The sequence below is a fragment of the Pelodiscus sinensis genome, chromosome 14 (genome assembly GCF_052426305.1).
Source record: "Pelodiscus sinensis isolate ZL-2025 chromosome 14, ASM5242630v1, whole genome shotgun sequence".
In the NCBI taxonomy this organism is placed as follows: domain Eukaryota; kingdom Metazoa; phylum Chordata; order Testudines; family Trionychidae; genus Pelodiscus; species Pelodiscus sinensis.
In genome coordinates this window covers 25,904,737-25,929,868 of record NC_143065.1, presented here as the reverse complement: position 1 = coordinate 25,929,868, position 25,132 = coordinate 25,904,737, and the positions used below count along the sequence as shown (strand labels likewise).

General features: G+C 42.7%; 1 protein-coding gene across 1 annotated transcript in view; it reads left to right on the top strand.

The window, feature by feature from the left end:
* SLC27A2 (solute carrier family 27 member 2) overlaps window positions 1-25,132 on the top strand; it is a 32,554-nt gene that overhangs the window by 3,557 nt on the left and 3,865 nt on the right. The window contains exons 2-8 of the mRNA XM_075897149.2: window positions 5,630-5,839; window positions 7,400-7,558; window positions 9,255-9,379; window positions 15,183-15,377; window positions 16,003-16,093; window positions 20,409-20,607; window positions 22,255-22,352. Coding sequence (XP_075753264.2) covers window positions 5,630-5,839; window positions 7,400-7,558; window positions 9,255-9,379; window positions 15,183-15,377; window positions 16,003-16,093; window positions 20,409-20,607; window positions 22,255-22,352 — 1,077 coding nt within the window. The remainder of the gene's footprint in view (window positions 1-5,629; window positions 5,840-7,399; window positions 7,559-9,254; window positions 9,380-15,182; window positions 15,378-16,002; window positions 16,094-20,408; window positions 20,608-22,254; window positions 22,353-25,132) is intronic.

The window sequence follows — 25,132 nt, the reverse complement described above, 5'->3', positions numbered from 1 at the left end:
TACAAATTAATGAATTAATTTGCAATAGAGTGAACAGTTTACAGGTTCAAGTAAAAAAATTAATGTCGAGGATACCTAGATAGTTTAAATAATGGGGAAATCATTGCTCTTTTGTTACAGGTGGACTGAAACTAGTCTGAGATTTTTTTAGCTGCATTATAAGACCCTGATCCCATAAAGACTTTGTTACATGTTTATACTTAAAAAAAGAAAAAAACAAAATGGAAAAACTGATAAACAAGGTCATTAGATAATGGAGCATTAGCTAACTAGTGCCTGTTAACTACCAATAATACTGAACTCTTACAGAGAGCTTTTTGTCAGTAGATCTCAGTGCACTTTACCTTGGAAGTAACAGTCATAAGTCCCTTTTTATAAATAGGAAAACAGAGGCACAGCACAATGAGGTGGCTTCCCATGATAACCTAGCAGGTCATTAGCTGAGCCAGCAATAGAAGCCAGGTACTATGTGTCACAGATCCACTGCTTTATCCACTTGGTTACACTGCCTCTCTTTAGTCTAGCCCCATTTCTGCCAACTTTTGCAAACATGATATCAATGAGACTACTCACATGTATGAAGATAGAATATGTGCACTAATATTTCAGGGAAAGGTCCTTTTCTATGCAGATGTTTAAATGTTCCTAAATTTTATGAGCTAAAAACAAACCTTTCCGAGTATAGCACACAAACTAAACCTTAGTGGGAACGAATTCCATACTGTATTTGAACTTTCAAAAGTAACCAATTTTTAAGTTTACACCATGAGGAAAAGCTAGTGTTTAGAACAAGAAAATATACTTTTCCAAAAAGTATTCAGCTTTGGGGAGAGCCCAAACAAAGAATATTTCATCCCAAAATGAGAAAAAAAATTGAAGATAAATGGTTGAAAATAGTTGTAATGAAATAATTTTTCCACCCTTAGCTATAGTAGACACTTCTGGCCGTTAAAATAATATAAGGAGAAGACAAAAAGACAGATTTCCCCTCTATTACACATTTACTTTTTCTTCCCTGATTTGAATGTTGACCTTTACTCTGCATTTTTGTGCTACCCTGGGTCAGGGTGACTATTGTTATTTATTTGCAAGGATACTTTGAACAGATTTCTGCAAAGGAGTATATTGATTTAGCTATAAACAGGAGTAGAGTGTATTGTGTTTACATATGTTGGGTGCCAGACTATGGCTCATTAGATCTAAATGTGGAAAGGTTCTAAATTAAACCTTTCATGGAGAATGGGGGTTCAGATTCCCCTTCCTGCCACCAAACCCAATTCTCCATGCAGCCCAAGGTCTGTGTAGAACAAGTAGGGAGAGCAGGGGTGGCCAACCCATTTAACAAAGAGAGCCAAAACAGCAGCAGAAAAAATGTGAAGAGCTGCACCAGAATTGTCAAGCCAAAAAAAAAAAGCCCCCCCCCCCCCCCCCCCCGAACAGACTTGTTGGGCAAAAACAAAAAAAAAAATTAAAAAAAAATTTTTTTAAAGGAGGCTACCACTTTAAGATGGCCACCATCTTGAGCGCCATTTTTAAAACTCCTCAGCTCTGACCCAGTAAGCACAGGGAAGCCAGGGGTGGGTGGGGCCGTTTGTGGGGGTGCAGGAGCGGCTTCATGAGCCACACTTTTGGGGGCCAAGAGCCGCATGAGGCTCAAGCTGTGGGTTGGCCACGGCTGAGGTAGAGTGAGGGTGGGCAGGAACAGGAGAGACAAGCCACCTGAATGTGCATAGTTCTCCTTACAGTCCTGCAGAAGATGTCCAAAAAACTGAATACAGCCTGAAGCCATAGTAAACATTTTTAGTTTCCCTGCCTGAGGACCAGAGAAGGCCTAGGGGCGTGTCCTTGGCAATTCAGCTGCAATAGAGTGTTGCTGGCAGAAAACTAGGGGTGTTGCTGGGAGCTCCACATGGATGGCCCTAAGACCTGCCAGATATGGGAGCAGCTTTTGTGCCAAAGGAGGGGACAGTATCATTATAAACACCATTCACAAGAGCATTGACTGGCAACCACGCTAGAAATATTGGTTCTAATAATAGCAATTTTTCACCCCAGGGGAGCAATTCAAAGTGAAAGGCAGATCTGTTTGTTTTGGGAGACAGCAAGTTGGGTTGCTGACGCCAACAGTAGATTGCATATTAGGAACCATTCTAGCAATTTTGATGGCACTTTTACACAAGAAACATGCACACGGCCAGCTTTGCAACATTTCATGAATGGGGGAAGAACTCTTGCAAATGAAAGAACTCTAGCAAATTACATGAACATCTGAGAAATAGCTTGTGTACAAATTAGGACCTTTAAGTGAAGAGAAATGTCCCTGGGATATTGAGTCAGCCTCCTACAGAGAATATTGACTCATTTATATTGGCACTATCTTATATAAGTAATCTCTCATGTTTTGTCTGTTTTAGTAATATGAAATGTAAAGCACTGTGTAAGTTAACTATAAACATCAAACAGGACAGTGTGTTGGGTTTTTTTCTGACATTTAAAATGTATTTCACACTATAAAACATGCTAGACATGGAGGGCCAGATTCTCAGCTGGTGCAAGTCAATGTAGCTCCTTAGGAATTAAGTTCTGCCCCTCATCCTGATGCTGGTTGACACTCGAGAGCAGCACTGAAGCCATCCATTGAAGTCAATGGAACTAGGACAGTTCACACCAGGTGAGCAGACGATTTGTGTCTCTCTACACATAAGCATTTGTGATAGCATCTGGAGCCAAATTCTCCTTCCCTTATTCCCACAAAACTACCATTGACTTGACTTCATAGAGAGTGTTTATGTGAGTAAATCAAGCCCAATTTGTTCATGGCTTGAATTTTCCCTGTTGTATTTGTAAGTGAGCTTCACAGTTTGATTTCAGTCCCATCAATTATTCTTTCTACAACATGGATCTGTTTTTCCTCCTCATCTGACCCCTGCTTCAAGCAGTCTTGAGAACGGAAGCCTGAAGCAGTAACTGCTTGAGTGAAATGGCTGCTGAGGGTCCATGTTAAGCTACCTGAATTTGCTAATTCACAGGGAATTGAGGGGAATTGCCACACCCATGAATTGAAAGGTCTTTTTGTTGGCCTTGCAGTGTGCTTGTCAGATTCCACCCAACATTACAAAAATGTAGGTCCCTTTTCTGTTTCACTCACATAGCCGTTCACTGTTTAAAGGACTTGGAGTTACAATGAACCAGCCAAGACACTGGTAACTCCACCAGCAAAAATAGATCATCTTATTTTTCTAATAGAGCAAGTGAAAAATTGTAAACATGCTGCTATACATGAAGTATAGTGAAATTCACCCTTGCAAACAGGATGGGTGAGTATAAGAGGTACGTTGGCCTGGTGAGGGAACTCTGCCCAGAATAGTGATTCCCTCAAAGAAGGAAATTCAGCATCCTGAGGCAGCCATTTTTTCCATTTTTTCTCTGGCACGTGGGGGCAAAGAGGTTGTAAGGTTCCCTGGGGAGCACCCTCAGCACGAATCCTACTCAGCAGACACAGAGCTGACTAGGCCAGTACCATATTCCTCCCTCACCACAAGGATCAGAGGCCTGCAGGCAGGAGGAAGTGTGTCCAGGACATCCTTACTCCCTGGTTCTTGCAAGGCCCATACCTCTCAAAGGTGAACTAACCTCTACTGATGGTTGAGTCAGCCCCAGGAACAGGGAGGCACAAAGCGTTTCTTCTCAGACCTAGTCTACATTTAAAATTGAGATGGTCCTGTGCAATGTCATTAGGTTGATCTAACAACTTTACACAGGGTGACAGGCAGGGCCAGATTAGGCTAATAAAGCTATAGCCTTAGGCTCTCCCAATGTTTTTAGGTCCTCCTGTGTCAGGAGGCAGGTCTAGGCCAGTCCATAGCCCTGCTGGAGCACTCCTGCCAGCAAGAAAGACCAGGCAAAGCAGCCCCTTATGGCTTAGAAGGAGCTCCCTCTCGTTCATTGACAGTGATGGAAGGGGAACAGCAAGCAACAAACAGCAATGGTAGGAATCAGGAGATGGGGGGAGAGGCCCTTTCTGCCCTTCCTAAATGGTGCCAGGGGTAGTCTGAGGGGAGGCAGCTCAGGCAGACCTGGACCGGTAAGGGGCGCACCCACAGTCTGCCCCTTTCACCTGCCTGCTGCTTAGCACAGCAGCCTGCAGGATTGCTCCCGGAGCCTAGCTGGGAGCCTGTCCTCCTCCTGCAGCAGAGCATGTGAGTCAGCTCTTACTGCATTGGCACACCGAGGTGCACAGCCTGACTTTCACCTCTGGTTTCGTTCAAAAAACTGAAGCTAAATAAACCTGAAGTTAATCTTTTTTTCTGCCCCCACTCAAACGACCTTCTTTCCCAAGTGGAAAATGTTGGGTGAGCATAAAATGACTGTGATTTGAGAAGAAAATGAGAACAAAGGCCAATTCCTGGGATAGTTACACTTTTGTAGCCTTATTGACTTCAGGCCAGGGACCAGGAGAACAGATTTTTTTCCCCCCATAAGAATAGATTTAGATTCCTTCTGCTTTTTCACACCCGGATAAGCAGAATCTAATTCACTTTCCTGAACACTTTAAAAGGTGGGGGGAAGGGGGGAGAGGTTTGAGAGAAACAAGGCCTGTCTGAAGTCTGCTTGATCCCTCATTCTACACCAGCCTAGTAAACAAACCACATCCAAACCTGATGGTTCTTCTGAGATGTTGTTTTTCAATGAAGTCTTTTTGGTAAGAGGAGCAGAGAACACAACAGGGGTGTCTCTGTTTTGTCAGATTCATTCAAAAGCTGAAAGTGCAGGGGACTGGACTAGATTACCTCTAGAGGTCCCTTCCATTCCTATGATTCTGTTATTCTAATTGTGGAAGAGCTAATGAATACAGAAGAAATACATTTAGGGTACTGGCTACAGACAAGACACTGAAGTAGATCCCCCTGCTTCTCTCGCTCCCACATTAACCAAAAGCCACCTGATGGTAGCCAAAGTCCCCACACAGGGCCCAGAGTCTTATCAAACATATAACCAGGGTCAAAAATGGCCTCTGATCCACCATGGCTCAAGAACATTTCAGTGCTTTGTCCCTCTTGAGCACTGAGATCTTTGACCTATGATGACATCATTAATGACTTTGCCACAGCTGAAGTGGGAAAAATTGTGAGTGTATTGAGAGTGTAATAAATGTAATCTATTGTGATTATGTATATAAATCTTATGTAATTATGTATATAAATAAATGTTTGATGATTTCATAATTATTTGTACTATGTAATTCATACTTAAGCCCTTCCCACTAGCCTTATGCCCCTCATTACCTTAATCTGACCTGGTGATAGGGAATGTCTCATTTATGATCTATCCTTCACTGTAGCAGCGAGGCCTCTTGAATAGGTGGATTATCCACATCAAGGCAAAAACCACTTCTGTTGATATTGAAAGTGTTTGTCCTACAGCACCTCTGCAGCCTTGTAGCTGTGTCACTGTAGCCACTGTAGTGTAGCCATGGCCTCAGCTCTTTTGTCAGACACTGAACTGTCATAGGCATGAATCATTCCTGAGGGCAATTAAATACACAATCTCTCAAGGCAAAACTTGGGGCACAAATTCAGCAACTCAGCATTTTTCTTGGAATGATTTTCTATTTTCTTTGCTCTGTAAGGATTGAAAGCAGCTGTTGAAGAAATATTGTCAACCCTGAAAGAAGAAAACGTGCGAGTCTTCTACCTAAGCAGGACATCTGATACAGAAGGAGTTGACAGCTTCCTTGACAAAATAGAATCAGTTTCAGATGAGCCAACTCCACCATCTTGGAGATCACATGTCACTTCTAAAACACCTGCCATGTATATTTATACTTCTGGGACTACAGGTAATGTAAATGGGGCTATCCGACAAACATTACATTTCTGGTGGGGAAGAAATTATTGGAATGGAAGTTTAATTTTATATTTTTCTGCTTAGTAATTCTTGCAAATCATCTTCAAAATCATATTTCTATCTGATTTTTTTAACCTAAATTGGAACAAGTAAACCCAAGATTTCTGGAAAAGAAAGTGCTTAGAGAAAATATGTTTTTCTCTGCTTTTTCTTTACTTTGGGCATTTGAAAGCACTTTTGTGCAGTTGGTTGTCCTTGTTTGTGAGGATCATCTAACACATCAGTAGTTGGAGAAGAACATTTAGAAAAAATAGACAGATGTGACTGTAAAATCTTCAAAATTGGCAGAGGGGATTCAGAAATACATATAATCCTAGATGCTACTATTAACTGCTTTTTGTTGTACTTTACATTTCAAGTTGATGATGCCCATTAATTGTTATGAGCACTTTCAGATTTAAACTTTTTTGCAAGTTTTATGTGCATCAAACTGTATCTTAAATGAAGCAAACTGTACTATATTTGATTTTAAGCTTTCTTTCACATACAGTGCAACTCCTCCAACAGCATAACTTACTGTGGAATTTCTGTATATTTTGCATCCTGGTATTATCATGTCCTATTGATTATTGTTTCAAGTTTCTTTGTGATAACTACTGCTAGAAGAGTTACCCAGCATTGCTCGAATTAGCTCAATTACATTTTATTTTTTTTCATTTGTTTTGGGGTGGGGCTGGAGATGAGGGGGTCAATGTGCAGCTGCCCTGGAGAGAGAGGACAACCCCACCCCTCTCTTGCCACAGAAGCTTGGGAGCAGGTGAGAAGTGCCTGTTTATGGCAGCTGCAGCAAGCATAGCTGGGGAAGGGGTACACCAGCTGGGGGACAGATAGACACACAACAGACGAAACTCTCTGAAATATGTAGTAGATAGCTGTCCTTTCCCCACCCCTGGTCCCTGCTGACCCAGTCAGGTTATAGCTATCCCGGTTCCCATCTCTGCCCCATGCTGCCCCCCTGTGGTCATTATATAGTGTAACTGGCCCCTGTTTTTCCATTTTATCAGAAACAATCGAATTCCAGGTGCATCCATTGTCCTGGCACAAACAAACCCTGACCTTGCTTCAAATTATGATAAGAGGAAGCTGAATACCAAATTTGGTGGACCTAGCTCTTACGGTTTAGGAGAAGTTGTTGAACAAATGGATTCACAGACAGATGCACAAACTCTCTCAAATATATAGAAAATATCTTCAATTAATAGCAGGCATTCAAGTTAAGTCATCTAAGTATTTGGACTTCCACCAATTGTATACAACCCCTTATAAAATTTGTCACCCTTCAGATTATGTAAATGAATGGAACTCTTTTTCATTTGACTATTTTTCTTCAGTTCCTGCGTATACTTGATTAACTTCTAGCCTCTCCTTTTTCTGAGGATATAGTGTCCCCTTCACCCAATCCTGTGCTAAAGGATGTCAGTCTGAATCACCTTGCACAGTAGGTGTACCAATCATATGAAAGAGCACACCTTTTTCTATTTTCTTAACCTAGGTCTTCCAAAGGCTGCAGTGATTAACCACCATCGCATGTTGTTAGCTTGTGGCTTATTCTTTACAAGTGGCGTGACCTCGGAGGACATTGTGTATAATGCCCTGCCACTGTATCACAGTGCTGGCCTCCTGGTTGGATTTCATGGATGCATCATGCAAGGTACAGTGCATCTTACAATATAAATGAGTGACTGCACCCACAGCAAAATTCATACCCAGAGCCAGCTTTCCAGCCCTGCATGGGAGTGTCATGAGTTTCAGAGTTAACTGCAATTTTGACCATACTCCTGGCCTCCCTTGAAGGCTTCCTAGTCATCACCTGTCTTGAGTGGAGAATTGCATCATCCGTCCTCCAGACTTGGGGTTTACACTAGGGATGTTTAATTAGATTAATCAACTAATCGAATAGTCGATGGAATTTCCATTGTCTATTTGATTGGTTGATAAGAGTGCTTCCTTTTTGAAATGTAGCAAGAGCCCACTGGGCTATTTCTGCAATTCAGAGGTGGAAGTGCTGTGTTGTGTTCTGCCTTTGAAATGTACAAGAGCCTCAGCAGGGGCTTGTGTGCATTTCAAAGATTGAAACGGGTCCCCCGCCAGGCTCCATTTCAAGGGCAGCCCCAGTGGGGACTCTTGTTCATTTCAAAGGTGGAAAGCCACCACTGTGCCCCTGGCTCCTCCCATGGAGCTAGGGGGGAACCAGCTTTTAAGCTGGCTCCCCCCAGTACCTCCTCCCTGGACCCCCTTGCTGCCTCTTTCTCATAGAGGCAGCAAGGGGGGGGGGAAGCAACTAGTTGACTAGTGTGTCGATGATCTGATACACTTTTGCTGCACTTCACTGAGATTTCTTCATGATTTCTTTCTGCAAGATCTAGCCTAAAAAAGATACCGTTTCTCAGAGGCTACAAGCTTTTACAGTACAGTATTTCAGGCATTTAAACCACTTTGTTTCTATGGGACACCATTTAAACCACTTTGTTTCTATGGGAAAATGTGTTCTGAGTTCCAAACAATCAGCTAATAAATTAACTTTTGGAACACAACCTGTTTGTAAATCTGGGACATCCTGTATACCAGTTACCAACCAGCCCTCACCAAGCAAAGTACATTTATTCTAAGGGCAAAAGCATTCCAGAGAATGCATACAAATAATACAAGTTCCTATGCATGGGCCAAAAGCTTGTCTTATGAGACCCTTGTAAGCCAAAGTCCACAAGGTTGTCCCCTCCCCCAGGCAGAAGGTCTTGCCTATTTGCTGTATAAAAAAGAAAGCTCTTACACTCAGATTTTTTATACCCATTCTTTGTCTACTGGTCTGTGAAACACCCCGTTTAAAACAACATTGGCAAACCTCCCTATGGCACCTCTGTGGAGGTGTTACAGGCTAACCAAGTAGCCATAATCACCTGGCATGCCCACATACACCCTGTTTAGTTCCTGGAAAAGCTCTGGTAACCTTTCCCCCTCGAGTTGCAATACAATCCCTGGCCCACAGTGAGGCAGAAACCACTGATCAGCTTAATGCAATGTGATCTCCCCAAAGTTACTGCATGCAACTGCAATGTGTCTCCTGCCACTCTGCCTATGCAGCACAACCACAGGGGCTAAGTGGTGCAGAGTGCTTCGAAATTCATCCACTGCGAATACACCATTACTTTCTGATGGACAGAATTAAATGATAAAGTTACTTTCTGGTTGTGGCAAGTACCTGCACTGATTTTAGGAAGTCCTATAATCTGTCATCCTGCATATGTCCTTCACTCACCACACTGAAATGACTAAGGAAATTGTCCCATTTTCTCACAATGTATTTGTTATAGCCAAGTTCTATTGTTTCCTTCTGCTTCTCTGTGTAGGTGCAACCTTTGCTCTACGCTCCAAATTTTCAGCCAGCCAATTTTGGGTTGACTGCAAGAAATACAATGTAACTGTCATCCAGTATATTGGAGAGGTGCTTCGGTATTTGTGCAATACGCCAAAGGTAACGTCTTCTATGCACCAGAATTTTTTGCAAACTGATTACAAATATTGTCCAGATTACCTGTGCAATACTGCTAATATTTTAGTGGACTCTAATGAGTCTAAGATGTTCCACTGCTTAACTCAGGGGCCAGACACTCTGTTCCCCCAAGTTCATTTTGCACTATCTAATGGTACATCAGCATTGAAAAAAGAAGAAGAACCACTGTCACCCTGTGGCAGTAAATCTAAGGCTATGTCTACACTAGCACTTTTGTTAATATATCTTATGTTGCCTGGGAGTATGAAAAACACCGCTCTGAGTGACATAAGTTACACCGACAGAAGTTCCAGTGTGGAGAGCACTGGGCCCACCAACTAGGGTTGCCAAGTGTCCAATATTGACTCAGACAATCCGGTATTTTCGCCTCCTGTCCAGTAAAAAAAAATCAGAAAATATTGGACACCTAAAATGCCCAGAGCCCCAGGCCCTTTAAAACACTACTAGAGAGCTGTGTCATGTGCTCTGGGCAACCCTAAGGAGTAGGAGGGGCCACTGTGTTGCCATCCAGGAGGCAGTAAGAGTTGGCTGCTATGGCCCTATCCCTTCCGCCCAAGCCCCGCCCCTTCTGGGAGTGCAGAGCTGCCCCCTCCTTTGCCCAGGAGCCTGGCCTGGCATTTGGCTCCTCCAGATAGCGTTGTCCGAGGGAGATGCTCTCTCACCAGCATAGTGAGTGCCGCTTGCTGGAGGTGGTTTAATGATGCTGATCGGTGAGCTCTTGCCTGTCAGCAGAAAGCAGCTACACAAGTGATCTTACATCAGGGCAGTTGTATAGGTACAGCTGTGCCCCTGAGAGTTCACTAGGGCCGATGTGGCCTTAGAGTCTGGGTCAGCTGACTTTGGCTTGTGCTATAGGTCTAAAAATAGCAGTGTGGACATTCAGGATCAGGCTGAAGCCCAGCTCTGAAACCTAGCAAGGGATTTCAAAGCTTGAAATTCAAGTGGGAATGTCTACACTGCTGTTTTTAGCCTTGTTAATCTAGGGGGCATGGGGATGTCATTTGAGCTCCTCGCCTCGGGTGCCAAAATGTTGTGGGCCGGCCCTGCAAAAGGCTTTCAGTTCTTTGGGTGGAGAGTTCTCACTAACGATGTAAAACAACATATTACACACAATAGCCATTATTTTATTTAAGATACATTTTAAAAATATTGAAAATGTGGATGGGAAAATATTAAACCAAAGCCCATCTGCTTTTCACTTTAATATTTTTTGATTTTATAAATTGAGTCTTCACAACATGCATTGCAAGTTACATACTTGCACATGTCAAAACAAATTCATATGTCCTTTGTAATAATGGCAGAATACATTGCATAGTGTGATCCGTAAAGTAGGCAATGAGAAAATGAGTCAGTCTATGTAAGCAGATATTGACTTATAAGGCTTCTTCTCAATATTAAAATAAAATCAATATAATGCATTAGCATTAATGAAAAATTCTTCTGACCTCCAGAAACACAGATTCATTAAGTGGGACACGGACAACTTGATTCCGAAACTATACAATAGCTTTCAACACAGAAATTACAACTTTGTTCCAACATGCCTCAAACTCTTCCTCCCCCTTCCAAATTCTTCTTCCTTTCTTCCTCTTATGCTCGAGGCAGGCTTATTGCACAGGAATAAGCTGTCTTGATGCAGGGGGAATTCCCCAGTTGCAATCTCTGCATATTTGGGCTATGACTATGTTGCAAAAAACCCACCCAAAGCACCTCGCTTGGGCCAAAACTTTGAAAAGTCTCAATTCTGCCTTCTTTCTGTTCTACTCCTCTCATGGTACTGCTCTGCTACCTATCCCAATAAAGGAGAACTAGCAACTTAAAATGCCTTGTTCAAAAATTGTAAGTAACACTTAACTCTGGGTCCTAGTGCCCCCCCCCCCCTCCCCCCACACACACACATACAGTCTGGCACCTGAGGCAGGTGCCTCAGTTCGCCTCATGGTAAGGCTAGCCCTGGCCCTTTGCACAAAGTTGTATAGGTACAGAATCAAGACAAGACCCTTGGTCCAACTAGTTTACTGTCTAATGTAGTTTAACATGAAATGTCTTTCAGACTAAGAACCACTGACTTAAAGTAGGCATTTCTTTTGCATAATCTTGATGAAGAGTACCACATGAACACATCACCCAGAGCCTTTCAGCTTTGTATGCCATAACAATGAATAGAGGAAGCGCACCCTTCGTATAATCTATGTAGCTACCCAAATACAACTGAAGGGTCCCACAGGGAAATTAAGGAGCTGGTCATTTACATTTGGACTTGACTAGAATCAATTTTCAGCAGGCAAGAAACACTAGACTAGGATAGTCACGTGAATATCACAGGTGAAAGGGTTAGTGAAAAGCATCTCAAATAACCAACGCGAGGAAGGGTTTCACTTGTCTGGCATTGTAGCCCCATCTGGATACATCCCTGCTGAGGTACTCAGAGTCCAGCATGTGCTACCTAAATAACTCACATCAGAATTTCCTGTCATGTTCTATGGGGCCACATGTCAAGGGCAGAATTTCGAGAGAGTGGAAGAAAGTAGCCATCCGTTCCAGGACGTAACTTGCTTTTCTTGAGGTTCCCCTGATAATAAGCGAGCGAGGGGAAAGTACTTGTATTCCATGATTTACACCCTCTGCCCCCTCCCTTCACCAGACAGGAGCGAGAGGCATGCACAGAATCCAGGTACTTTCCCTTCGCTCCCTTATCATCAGGGGAGTAGAAAGAAAAGCAAGTTGCATCCCAGTGTGCACTGCTGCTGCCCCCCAACCCCCATTCTCTCTAACCCCTTCCCTTGTCACAGGTACCCGTGTAGAGTTAGAGCAATCATAGAATATATGCAGCATAAATATGGTGCAGCCCTCCCCCATTTTGCATGCAAAATCAGGCCGGAGATGTCTTGCTGGTTTGGTTGTGGTTGTTTTGTTTTGAGGAGGGTATCAGATATGTAGAACTCATTTCTGATCTCAAGTACATGGCTATAAAGAGGGAATAACTTCACTGAAACCAGTGAAATGACTCTGGGTTAGGCAGGTGAGTAGGACTGCTGGTCCTGAACACTGTTTCTTCATTAAAGTTTCTGGGCCAACTGAGCAGTGAAATAAAGTGATAGTGTAAGTGGGTGTAAGTGGTCCCTGGTCCTCAAGTGGTGAGGGAGACCACTCTGCCTTACTGCATTAAGCAGTAATCCTCAGGCTCAGGCCCATGGGCGGTGGGTATAAAGACAAGGGAAAGCACTGACTCCCTTGGGTCTTAGTGCCTGACCTCTTGCCTCTTCCTAGCCCTATTCTGACTCTTCCTGCAGGCTGGTGCAACCTGGTGAGTCTTCCTCTAGAGTGGATCCAGACTTAGTAACTTAAAAATTAAAAGCCTAAAGAGCCATGAAGTCATAATGAAGCCACTTAACAAGCATTTGCCAACCTAGAGGTGCCTACAATCACAGTGAATTTACTGACAAAAACAGTTAGGCATCACATGTTTACTCAGAACCAGTTAATCTACAGGATCTTCAATAAAAATTGCTTTAAATATTTTCTTAGTTTGTTGCTGAAGATTATAAAATCACATCTCTAAAAAAATCACTGCATAAATGTTTAGATGCACAACCTAGATATTGCTCTTTAGCCTTAAATGCTTGGATCTTCAGACATACTTTTTTAAAATAAATTCTTTCAAAGAGCATATTTCTTCAAAATACACATTTTAATTGTAATTACTGTAGTACAAAACACTTGCTTCCCAAGTCTTCTTATCCTTTCTGTCCTTCCCATCTGCTGTAATCTTTCCCCTTCATCCCCTAGTTGGAGAGAGCCCTTAAAGAGACAACACTCCTTTTTTTTTCCGGAGAGCTGGACAAATAAGTTTCCTTTTCTTTACATCTGACTGTTAGATGAATTAGTTTTAAGAGGACCCACCACCAAAATCAGCATCTCAGTAATATATTAAATTCTTTTGCTTTACCTAAAATCTTTGGGAACATGTTTTTAACAAACATCTGGTGACATTTTATAAACATATCTATTGTTATGGAGATCACACAACATAAATGTGTTATGTTTTTCTAATAGCAATGAACACACTAACCCACTCTGGTTAATTTAAAATAATGTATTTGTTTCAGAGTATTAAATATGTAGTAATCTGGAATGATTACTTTATGAAGTCGTAACAGTATATTTAAAATATAAAATCATCTTAGAAATACTAAGAAAAAATAAAACAAAAAAGAGCTGCATCATGTATTCTACAAAATATAATGTTGTATTCAGCAGGACAGATGCCTTGCCCTGATTACAACATTTTTGCAAATAAATCTCTGACAAACTTTAGGGTACATCAAAAAACCCTGAAAGTGACATTTTCTATAACCAAATTTAGTACTTTTAATTAGGTGCCTTCTGTATGTCCAGTCTTCACAATCTGGCATGCAGTGAAAATCATGCTCCATTTTCTTTAGAAATAAATTGTAGAAGGGTGGGTTTTATTTTTTAAAATGTCATTTGCTAAATTTGGGTTCAGAGATTTGGCAGGGAAGGGGAGGGAAGAGAGGAAGGAGACAGTGGGAAGGGTGTGACATGGACAGTGTGGAGGTGTGGCCTAGGTGGAGAAGGGGTGGATTCTGGGTGTGACTATAGGCTGGAAGCCTCCTTCTCTAAGCAGAAGCTTCATACACCGTCCCCACACCCAGCCGGCTGTGGGTCGGGTGCCTCATGGGCTCCACTGCCCCATGAGCTCCACTGCCCTGCAAGTCCCACTGGCTGGGTTGGCTCTTTCAAAGTGAGACAGGACTCACAGATTTGTCAGACCACTCTGTTTATTTTAGCAAAGCTCTGCTAAAATGCATCCAGAAAATGTGAGCACCATACAAGGTTCAAACCCCTTGATTTATACAGTCAAAAAAAAGTCAAGTTAACAGAATTAAAAGGAGGGGCAAAACTTCACATGATTAGTGTGAGACTTAGTCAAGTATCTTCATTTCCACATCAAGCACACAGCAATCTCCTGTCCATATCTACTTGGTTCTCAATTGCTTTCTCCCTAACACCTAATGTTCCTTTTCCTATTAACTCTGGCTAGTACTCTGGAATCTGCATACCTACAAACAACATTAACATACTTTTCTTCTTCCTGTTCAGAGACAAACAGTATTCCTTCAACTTATTCAATTATTACAGCATAATTCATCTTTCTCTTACAGTATCATTCTTTCTACTTTCACAGCTCTCACTCACCAGCAACCTCTGTTCTGGGGCTTTCAAGTCCAGTAACATCCATGGGCTTCCTGGACCATGGATGTTGCCAGACCAGAGTCCCAGACCACAGAGGTTCAGCTTGTACCGTCAATTTGAAAATCTGTCCATTTTTATCTCCTAAATCGCTGACTGCACTAAAGGAGAAATTTAACCCATGCAGAGGGTCCTTTCAAGTCATGTGCACAAAACAGGCTTACATGGAACATAATATGGGACATAAGTTTCATGCTGACCCTCTGCAGGTGATGAATTTCATCCTCATGGTTCAGCCCTATTGAAGTCAGTTTTGCCATTGATTTCAGCTGAAGACAGATATTTAGCTTACAGCAGCTCTAACATTCAGTATTAGCCCATATAAGTATTAGACCATCTATCTCTAACTGCAGGCTTAGATCTAAAGATGTAGGCACATGTTATACTTCAAAATGTGCCTTATGTGTGCAGACTAATGCTTTCCTTTAACCAGTTCACTGCACTCAAGCTAATCATTAGCCTATCTTTGTTGGGTTTTCATTTCCAGAAAGACAGCGATCGTGATCACAGAGTAAGGATGGCCTTAGGCAATGGACTAAGGGCTGATGTTTGGAGAGAATTCATCAGAAGATTTGGAGACATCCATATTTTTGAGTTCTATGCTGCCACTGAGGGAAATATTGGCTTTATTAACTACACTAGGAAAGTCGGCGCAGTGGGGAGAGTAAACTACTTCCATAAGGTAAAGCAAACTAACATCAGCACTGGCGTTCTGTCCTTCAGGGATGAAGTTCGACTCATTGCCAAGGGCTCACTCACATGGCCCCTAAGAGGCAAATGCATAGCCCAGTGCTCCGCTGATGTGCCCAAGGAAGAGATCCTTGCCCTCCCCAACTTTACTTTACATCTGTCCCTTGATAGACATCACTGCAACTGCTGCCATCTCACTAAGATGTAATAAAAAACCGTGTCTGCCGACTTGGGCATACAGGACTCGAGCTGCAGGGCTATAAAATTGCAGTGTAGATGCTTGGGCTTGAGCTGAAACATCTCTGGGACCCTGTGAGGGGGAGGATCCTAGAGGCTTTGCTGTAACCAGAGCCTGAACCCAAAAAAACTTCCCTGCAGTTTTATAGACCCACTGCCAGGGCCAGCCACAGGTGTTTTATTGCAATGTAAACATGGCCTCGAGTCCAATGCAGCTGCCAGCATTTCAGGCAAAAGCGTATTTGAGACACACTGAACATGTGTCTGAAATATGAAGCTAGCCTAGCACCTTTTAAAGCAATACTTTAATTAGTGTGTGGATTACTTTGAACATTCTATTCAGATATTCACATGTATGTATATTTTGTAAATTTCACTAGAAAATTATACGCTATGAGCTGATTAAGTACGACGTAGAGAAAGATGAACCAGTCCGAGATGAAAATGGATATTGCATAAGAGTTCCCAAAGGTATCAATGTTTACTCCTTTCAGAAAAATCACAAAGAAAATTAATTCTTTAAATTACAAATCAACCTCTTTATGCCCATCGTAATGGGAAAGGTTGTTTACAACAGCTGTTGGGTAATCACTAGCTTTTAAACTCAAGTTAGAAAATTTGTTGCTATGGGAATGATATCTGGTATACAGCTTGAAGGAAAGACAAAGGATAACACCAAATCAAACAAATGTGTATTTATAATAATTCCACCTGCCTTCTGTGTGTTTGCAGTCTCTTAGTAATGGGTGCTTTGACACTTTTACCTTTGAGCTAATAATCTTTTCATAGTACGGACCTTGACTTTCAACTTGAGCTATCTTGGTTTTGTCTGATAAAATTACTTAATCTCCCTCTGAAGACACCTTTGCAAAATTATTAAGCAGTAATCTGTACCCCTGTAGATGAAACTTTTCATCGATAGTAATGGAAAATGCAGCTATGAAAGTGAGATAACTACTATAATACTTTACATTAGGGATTTTAAATTGCGAGTTATTAACTAATCGAATAGCGATGCATTTTGCATCAACTATTCAATTAGTCGATAGGGCACCTCTGCCTCCCTGGTGTCAGGCTCCTCGCAATGTTTCAAAGCGGCAGCGCTGCACTGATTCCAGGCTCCATGCAGCACTGCCACTTTGAAACGCCGCATGCAGCCTAAGGACACCCCAGCTGGTCCTGGGCTGCATGCAGTGTTTCAAAGTGGCAGCGTCATGTGGAGCCCAGAGTATGGCCCCAGGCTGCACTCAGCGCTGCTGCTTTGAAGTACTCCTCCACTTCCCCCCCCCCCACCCCTGCTGACTCTTTCTGATAGAGGCAGCAAGAGCGGAGGGAAGCAACTAGCCGACTAGCCTGTTGAATATCCAGTAAGCATTTGCTTATCGGATAGTCGACTAGTCCTTCACATTCCTACTTTACATGTATTTAGCATTAAATCTGAGTTAAGAGTATTTTTCCCCCGACTTCCCTTACTCCTCATACAATGAGGGTTACAGGAGTCGGAGTAAGAAGTCCTCCCACTCGACGTTATTTCAAGATTATGTCAAAATAACGTCAGTTATTCTGAAATAACGCTGCTGCTCTGTAGACATAGCCTTAGACTACGTCTAGACTGGCATGATTTTCCGCAAATGCTTTTAACGGAAAAGTTTTTCCGATAAAAGCATTTGCGGAAAAGAGCGTCTAGATTGGCACGGACGCTATTCCGCAAAAGCACTTTTTGCGGAAAAGCATCCGTGCCAATCTAGTCGTGGTTTTGCGCAAGAAAGCCCCGATTGCCATTTTCACCGTCGGGGCTTTTTTGCGCAAAACAGTTTTCAGCTGTCTACACTGCATTTGCGCAAGAGGGCTTTTGCCCGAACGGGAGCAGCATAGCATTTCCGCAAGAACACTGACAATCTTACATGAGATTGTCAGTGTTCTTGCAGAAATTCAAGCGGCCAGTGTAGACAGCTGGCAAGTTTTTCCGCAAAAGCACCTGCTTTTGCGGAAAAACTTACCAGTCTAGACGCAGTCTTAGAGTTTAACAAATTTATTAGTCATGAGCTTGCATGGATAAAACGCATCTGATGAAGTGGGTTTTACCCATGAAAGCTCATGACCTAATACATTTGTTAGCCTCTAAGGGTGTGTCTAGACGACATGGCTCCGTCGAAGGAGCCGTGTAAAGTAGTTTACTCGACATAGTCAATGAAGCGGGGATTTAAATAATCCCCACTTCATGAAAATAAAAGTGGCCACCGCTCTGTGCCAACAATCAGCTTATTCGGCACAGTGCGGCAGTCTAGACGCGGCGCGGTCAACAAGGGAAGCCTTTGTCGACCGCTTCTGTAAACCTCATTTCATGAGGCTTACAGGAGCAATTGACAAAGGCTTCTCTTGTCAACTGCGCCGTGTCTAGACTGTCACGCTGTGCCGAATAAGCTGATTGTTGGCACAGCGCAGCGGCCATTTTTATTTTAATGAAGCGGGGATTAGTTAAATCCCTGCTTCATTGACTATGTTGAGTAAATTACTTTACGAGGCTCCTTCGAGGGAGCCATGTAGTCTAGATGCACCCTAAGGGTATATGTACACAGCAGTGTTATTTCAGAATAACTGGCGTTATTCTGAAATAACATAGTCCATAATGTCAAAATAATGGCAAGCTGGAGGACTTTCTACTCTGACTCCTAAAACTCTCATTGTATGAGGAGTAAGGGAAGTCAGAGGAAGAATACTTTAATTCGGACTTCCTGCTATGTAGATAGCGCCAAAGCCGAAATAAGCTATTTCGACTTAAACTACACAATTGACGTAGCTCAAGTCACGTAGCTTATTTCGGCTTTAGCCCTGCTGTGTAGACGTGCTCAAAGGTGCCACAGGACTGACAGTTATTTTTAAAGTTACAGACTAAAACGGATGCCCCTCTGAGACATGTATTTAGCATGTTGGGTGGAGGGTGATCTTATAACTGGAATGTACAATGCTGAGTTCAGACTGAACACTCCATATGCCTGTTGATTTCACATGCAGGATTCATGCACATAGGTGTGGGAACTAGAGGTATGGGGGAGAGCTACAGCACCCCTGGGCTCCTGGCCTAGCATCCAGGGTCCCGGCTGCCTCCCTGCGTGCTGCAGATTCTACTGCTGGCCCCATGCATGGTGATCCAGCTGCTGCCCTATGCTGTGGGTGCTCTACTTCAGCCCTGTGCACTGGAGGCTGTACTGCCAGCCCCATGCTCCAAGTCTTGGCTGCTGCCCTGCATGCCAGAACTTTGCTCCCAGCCTCAGCTGAGGCAGGGGAGGTAAGGACAGCTCCCCCACTCTTAAAAGTGTTTGCATGTCACTGTTTACATGACTGTATTTTTTTTTAAATTTGTCTCCCTGTCTGTGCTGTTGAATCTCACACATGGAGATGCTCAAACCCTTAATGCTGAGGCCAGAGTCTCCTTTCATTTACACCAGTGCAACCCCACTGATGTCAGCAGGATTGCACTGGTGTATCTGAGTGGAATTTGGCCTCTGGACTACAAAAATGTCAGATACACATTTGTGTGAAGGAGGAGTGCGGGAATGCTGGGAGGTGGAGATTCTGGCAGTACATGAGGGAGCAGATCCTTCACCAAGGTAAATTGGCATATGCCACTGAAGTCAACGAGGCAGTGACAGTTTACACTTGCTGAGGATCTGCCCCTCTAACCACCATCCCCAAATCATGGACTGGCGGAGAGCGCCCATGCCTGGCATTATGTGTAAATGAGGAGGCTTGGGGGTTTAGGTATTGAATTGGGGGCTGTTTTTAGCATTTGGTTATGAATAATTATCAGATGTTAGAGAAACAAACTCTGTCATCTAGAGGAACTAAATCCATAAAATGGATAAACTTGAAAACTGCACCAAATCCCAAACCAGAGGGCAGGATGTGTGCTGTGTGCATCTGCCATTTATTTCATACTCTGTATGGATAAAATTCACCCCGAGCGTAGTGCCCGCACAAACCCCTCCCTTCCTGCTGAATGGGAGTGAAGTTCACCTTGCATATCAACACAGGTGCAATTCTGACTCCTGGCAAATATCACTCTTCCACCCCCAGGCCCAGGTCACTCCATAACTTTAGCTACACCTGGTCTCAGAGGGCAACCTTCAGAAGCTGCCAATGTGCTAAGCAGGTTTTTGTGCATTCTGCATCTGAAGTCAGTGGGTTGAGTCCTTACATTCACTCTCCCCTCACAACTGGTCCTCTGTGCTGCTTTTGGGGTGGCTAAAAGGTGGGCAAGCCCTGAAGCATCCCCTACATCATGGGAATAGCCTGGCTTGTAGGGAAGTGGAGTACTAGTGGCCTACTGCAGCTGATACCCATGGGGTAGCCCAGCTTGTCCCCGGCTAGGATCAAGCCCTATGTAGGCTCAGATTTTCAAAGTTGCCTAGGGAATTTGGACACCCAGTTTCAATTAATTTTAATGGAAATTGGGCATCCAAATTCTTAAGAGGCTTTGTAAATTTCAGCCTAAATCTTTAATGACTCTGTGTTCCTGTCCTGTAGCATACAACTTGGTAGTTGCATGTAACTTGTAAGAGCCATGTATTCATGAGGGCCCATAGTATTGAGGGTGAGGCTGAGTCCTTAGCCCAGAGGCATACTGCTACTTTTAAGGGCAGGTGATTATGAAAGAAAACTAAAATGATTCTATAACATTCACAAACATCATCACTACTATTGTATCATTTAAATCACTGTTAGAGGGTCATCAGTTGACATGGTAGCTTGCAAACATGTGACAAACATTTCTTCCCTTTTGTAGGTGAAGCCGGGCTGTTGATCTGCAAAATCACACCATATTCTCCTTTTAGCGGCTATGCAGGAGCAAAGAGCCAGACAGAGAAGAAAAAACTAGCAGACGTCTTCCAGAAAGGGGATTTGTATTTTAATAGTGGTGACCTCTTAATGGTTGACCAGGACAATTTCATCTACTTTCATGACAGGGTTGGAGACACATTCCGGTTAGTTTATAAAGATACTTAAGACTGAGGGAAGTGTTAATTCATGCTCAGTTCCTTCCTGCAGTGTCTTACACTGATTGGTGCAGAGCTCTCACTTGTCTAAGTTCAAAGTGAGAAGAATGAGGAGCCTACATCACTTAATCCCTTTTTCCTGGAGCTCAGGCGAGTGGGGATTCTGACGGTTCCAGACACTGCCAGAGTTCTCTGTCGCATCTTTCTTAAAAACCTGCCTTCAAAATGGGAGATTAGATGCAAGTTGCCGATTAGCTCAAAAAACCTTTTGGCAATCGTGCTATAGAATGGCTTCTTTAAGGAAACAGGTACTCTGCCTTCTCAAAGGTCAATGCAGGAAGTCTGTACCTACAACAATCTGAATGGCTTGTAAGTGCCTTCATCATCAAGAAAGGACTTGGGCCTAGCTCACAGATTGTAGCTGTGTCCAGCATGTCCAGCAACTTAACATAAGAACAGCCATACTGGGTCAGACCATTGATGGATCTACCCTCCATGAATATATCTAGTTCTTTTTAGAACCCTGTTAAAATCCTGATTCTCTCAACATCCTCTGTCAAGGAGTTCCACTGGTTGACTGTGCATTGTGTGACGAAGTATTTCTTTTTGTTCATTTTTAAATTGCTACCTGTTAATTTCATTTGGTGACTGCTAGTTCTTGTGTTATGGGAGCAAGTAAATAACTTTCCTTATTTACTTTCTCTACACCAGTCATGATTTTATAGATCTCTGTTGTATCCCACCATTAGTTGTCTCTTTTCCAAGATGAAAAGTCCCAGTCTTATTAATCTTTCCCATATGGCAGCCATTCCAAACCCCTGATAATTTTTGTTCTGTCAAGTCACAGGCAGACAGCTCCATTTGGATTCAAGGGCTTTTATCCTCAAAGTAACAGGACAAAATTTCACAATGAGACTCCTCTCTGCTGTCAAGTGGGGACAACGCAACTTGACCATGCTGACCAGCACCAGCAATGGTTACAGCATGATACTGCCCAGGTGCCATGGTAGAGGCAAAATAGATTTCAAAATATCTGTATGTCTCAATCTGCTGGACTCAGCCTGGGACTCCCTCTCTCATTGTAAGTCACTGAGGGCTTGTATGGGATTCACACTCCAGCAGTCGATCTTCTAGTGTTCGATTTAGCGGGTCTAGTAAAGACCCACTAAACCGAATGCTGAGAGTGTCCCCGTCTACTGTGGTACTCCTCACAGTTGTGAGAAATAAGGAAAGTAGATGGGAGAGTTATCTCCTATTGTGGGGCCACCCCAGAAAATTGATGTAAGGTAGCTCGACTCCAGCTAAGTAATTTTCGTAGCTGGAATTGCAAATCTTACATTGATTTTTTCTGACAGAATAGGCCTGGCCAAAATAATAGCACTGGGAAGCTGGTGTTTAACGCCCACAATAATATATTGACAAAAGAAAATCAAAAGGCAATATACTGGGTTGCTGGTAGAACAAGAGTCCTTCCTTGAACTAGGTTCCTTGAACCTCAACAGGCAGGGCATCAAAACAGGTGCCTCAAGTCAACGAGAATGGGCACCTTGACCCCAAAGTGAAAGGGCAGTGGCAAGCCCATGAAAGTTGTTGATCAGAAATTATGAAACTTGTTCACTACTATATGTTTTCCAGATGGAAAGGCGAAAACGTGGCTACTACAGAAGTTGCAGATATTTTAGGATTGATCGAATTTGTCCAAGAAGTTAATGTGTATGGAGTGCCTGTGCCAGGTATAAGTGAATCATTTGACAGTCGGGTAACATAAGACCCTTTTTACACGGATTTCTGTAAAATCATCACAAACTAAGAGAACAGTACGAAAAGGCTTTCTCTTTTGACCTCTCTATTCTTTATGATGGCATCTGGTAAATTCAGTCATGTTATATGTAAAACAAAAAAAGCAGTGGTGTAGCACTTTAAAGACTAACAAGATGGTTTATTAGCTGATAAGCTTTCATGGGGGCAGAGCCACTTCTTCAGATAATATTCTGAAAGTGAATAGGCATGACCATTTTATAACAAAGGGGTACAATAAAGAAGTAAACAAATTACATGTTATGTGTGTACATGATTATTAGTTGCAGAGTCTTTGCAAAACTTTTTAAATCTAGTGTTTGGCAAGGATGTTAACAGGAAAGTAGGAGAGTATTAGAGATTTAGAACTCATACAGAAGATAACAAGCCATTATGTTTTATAGCTACCAGATAAGCACTTATGATACAATGAGAGAGGGAAAATACTGTGAAAAGAGATTTCTGGGTAAAGAAAGAAGGTAATTTGGGAAACTGAGTTTTTTCCCACCTGTCTTCAGTGAGTTGAACCCCCAAAAGCAGTTCTAACCTAACCACATGTAGTTGCTTTTGTACCACATGTATAGTTTTCTACTCCCCAAATAATCAGGTAGATCTCAGAATATTAAATAAAGTCTCTCATCCCCATTTAATCTGTGTCAAGGCAATTATCATTATGTAACTATAAGAACAATGATATGGGTTAGCGTCTCAGGTGTGTCAGATTAACCCTTAGTTGACTTGAGGGGTCAGAGTACGTAACTTTAAACCAAGTTGCGGTTTTTCTTTATCTTGGAGGCTGCCAGGAGTCTGAATGTCCCCCTGAGCAATCTAGAACAGTCCAAAAGCTGCTCTAATTTGTTCCTTGGATACAGATCCCAAAGAGTCACTCCAAAGGCCAGGATCCTTGGAGCACACAGAATCCCATGCCTGTACACCCTCTTACTCTGACAAAGCTCAGCCTACCATCAAATGCCCCCTATGCCTCAGAGGGTGAGAAGTGGCTGGCCTAGACTGGGCTGTGCTGAAGATCTGGTCCAGTGTGGTTGGTGCTTTACAGGGCACAGATGAAGATGCTGTCCCTACACCTATAAACCTATGGATTTATATGCTAATAATAGAATACAATAGAAACTTTTCAGATACCCTTCTATGCCAAGCAATGTCCCTTACCTGATTTGCACCCCTCTCCCCGTATGCCAGGTCTTGCTGCAAAGGGCTTTGAGATGGCAAATCCCAGCATGATCCATGTTGGGGGATCACAGTGAAACTTTAGGGGACCCTAAAGCAAATAAAGAGAAGTCAGTTTAGAATCAGTTATGTGGTAAATGTTCTCTAATTTGTATTGCATTTGCTATTTGGAGTGTTTGTGTCTCCTGTAAAGAGTGGGAGGTAGGTAGCCTTGGGTCCATATTTGCTTTTGTTGGTATATAAAGAAACCACAAAAAGGTTTTTCAGAAAGAGCTATTTTCCTTGTTTTGAAATTCAGGCCCTGTCTAGCCTACTATACACTGTAATGTGTGTAGCTTCAGTGGCTAATTCACATTTTGGAATGAGGAAGTGTTTGTTAAAAATTTCTCTCCTCCATCCATTTCTTTTAAGTGTGAGAATTCCCAGTGCGGTCTTCGATACATCCAGTAATTCCTCTGGCCAAAGCAGGGCTCCCCATACTGGACATTCATGATGTTTCTAAGGTTTGGGTTTGAGGGTTTTGTTGTTTTTTAACAAAGCAACAACTAGAAAAGCCCCTTATCCCAACACCACTATTTCAGGCCACCTGTAGCTATCCAGAAAAAAATCCTAAAGGACAAATAACCAAGATTTCTTTGCATATCACAGGGATGGGCAAATACTAGCCTACAGGCCATATCCACTTTCCTAGGGCTAGCCTCTGCCAGGCTGCCGCCACTATATTTACCAGTGTCTCTGCAGGTACAGGCTATTGCAGCTCCTATTGGCCATGGGTTGCCATTCTCAGCCAATGGGAGCTTTGGGAAGCAGTGTCCCAGTCCATACCAGTTCCTGCAGCTCTCATTGGCCAAGAACAGCGATCCATGGCCAACAGGAGCTGCAATAGCCTGTACCTGTGGAGGCACAGGTAAGTATAGCAGCAGCGGCCTGCCAGGGGCTAACCCTGACAAACCATCACTGTTTTGTTGCCCACCCCTAGCATGTCACTATTAACAATGAAAGCAAAATTAGGGTTTGTCTCTTTAAATCATCAGCTTTGTTTGCACCTGCCTTTGAGGTAAACACACAATTGCCATGGGAGAGATTTCACAAGCCAGGTTACCATGTGAATAGTCCACAGTTCCTTAGCCTCCTCTCAGATTACACTGTAGGAGATGAGAAAAGTACAAGCTAACTCCCAAGGGGCCTGTAGAACTAGCTAGCAGAGGTGTTAGTATCCAATTACTGAATGGCATTCCAGGAAAACAATAGTAATTGTTTAGAACAGTTCTGTTCTTATCACAGCATTATACAGTTGTTAGTAGTTTTCACATAAGCTTGTTTTTATGTGGTGCAAATAATAGTTGTATTTCAGTCTCTTAATATACCTGGGAGTTAATGACACAAAATACACAGTCTCAAGGAAGAGCTAACTAATCCAGCGTGTTTAGATGCAAAAATGTGAAGCTTCCAACCAGACCTTTGGATAACAAGAGTAAGCAAATCAGAATGTCAGGTGGCTTCTTTGAGCAGGTGATATGAAAAGAGG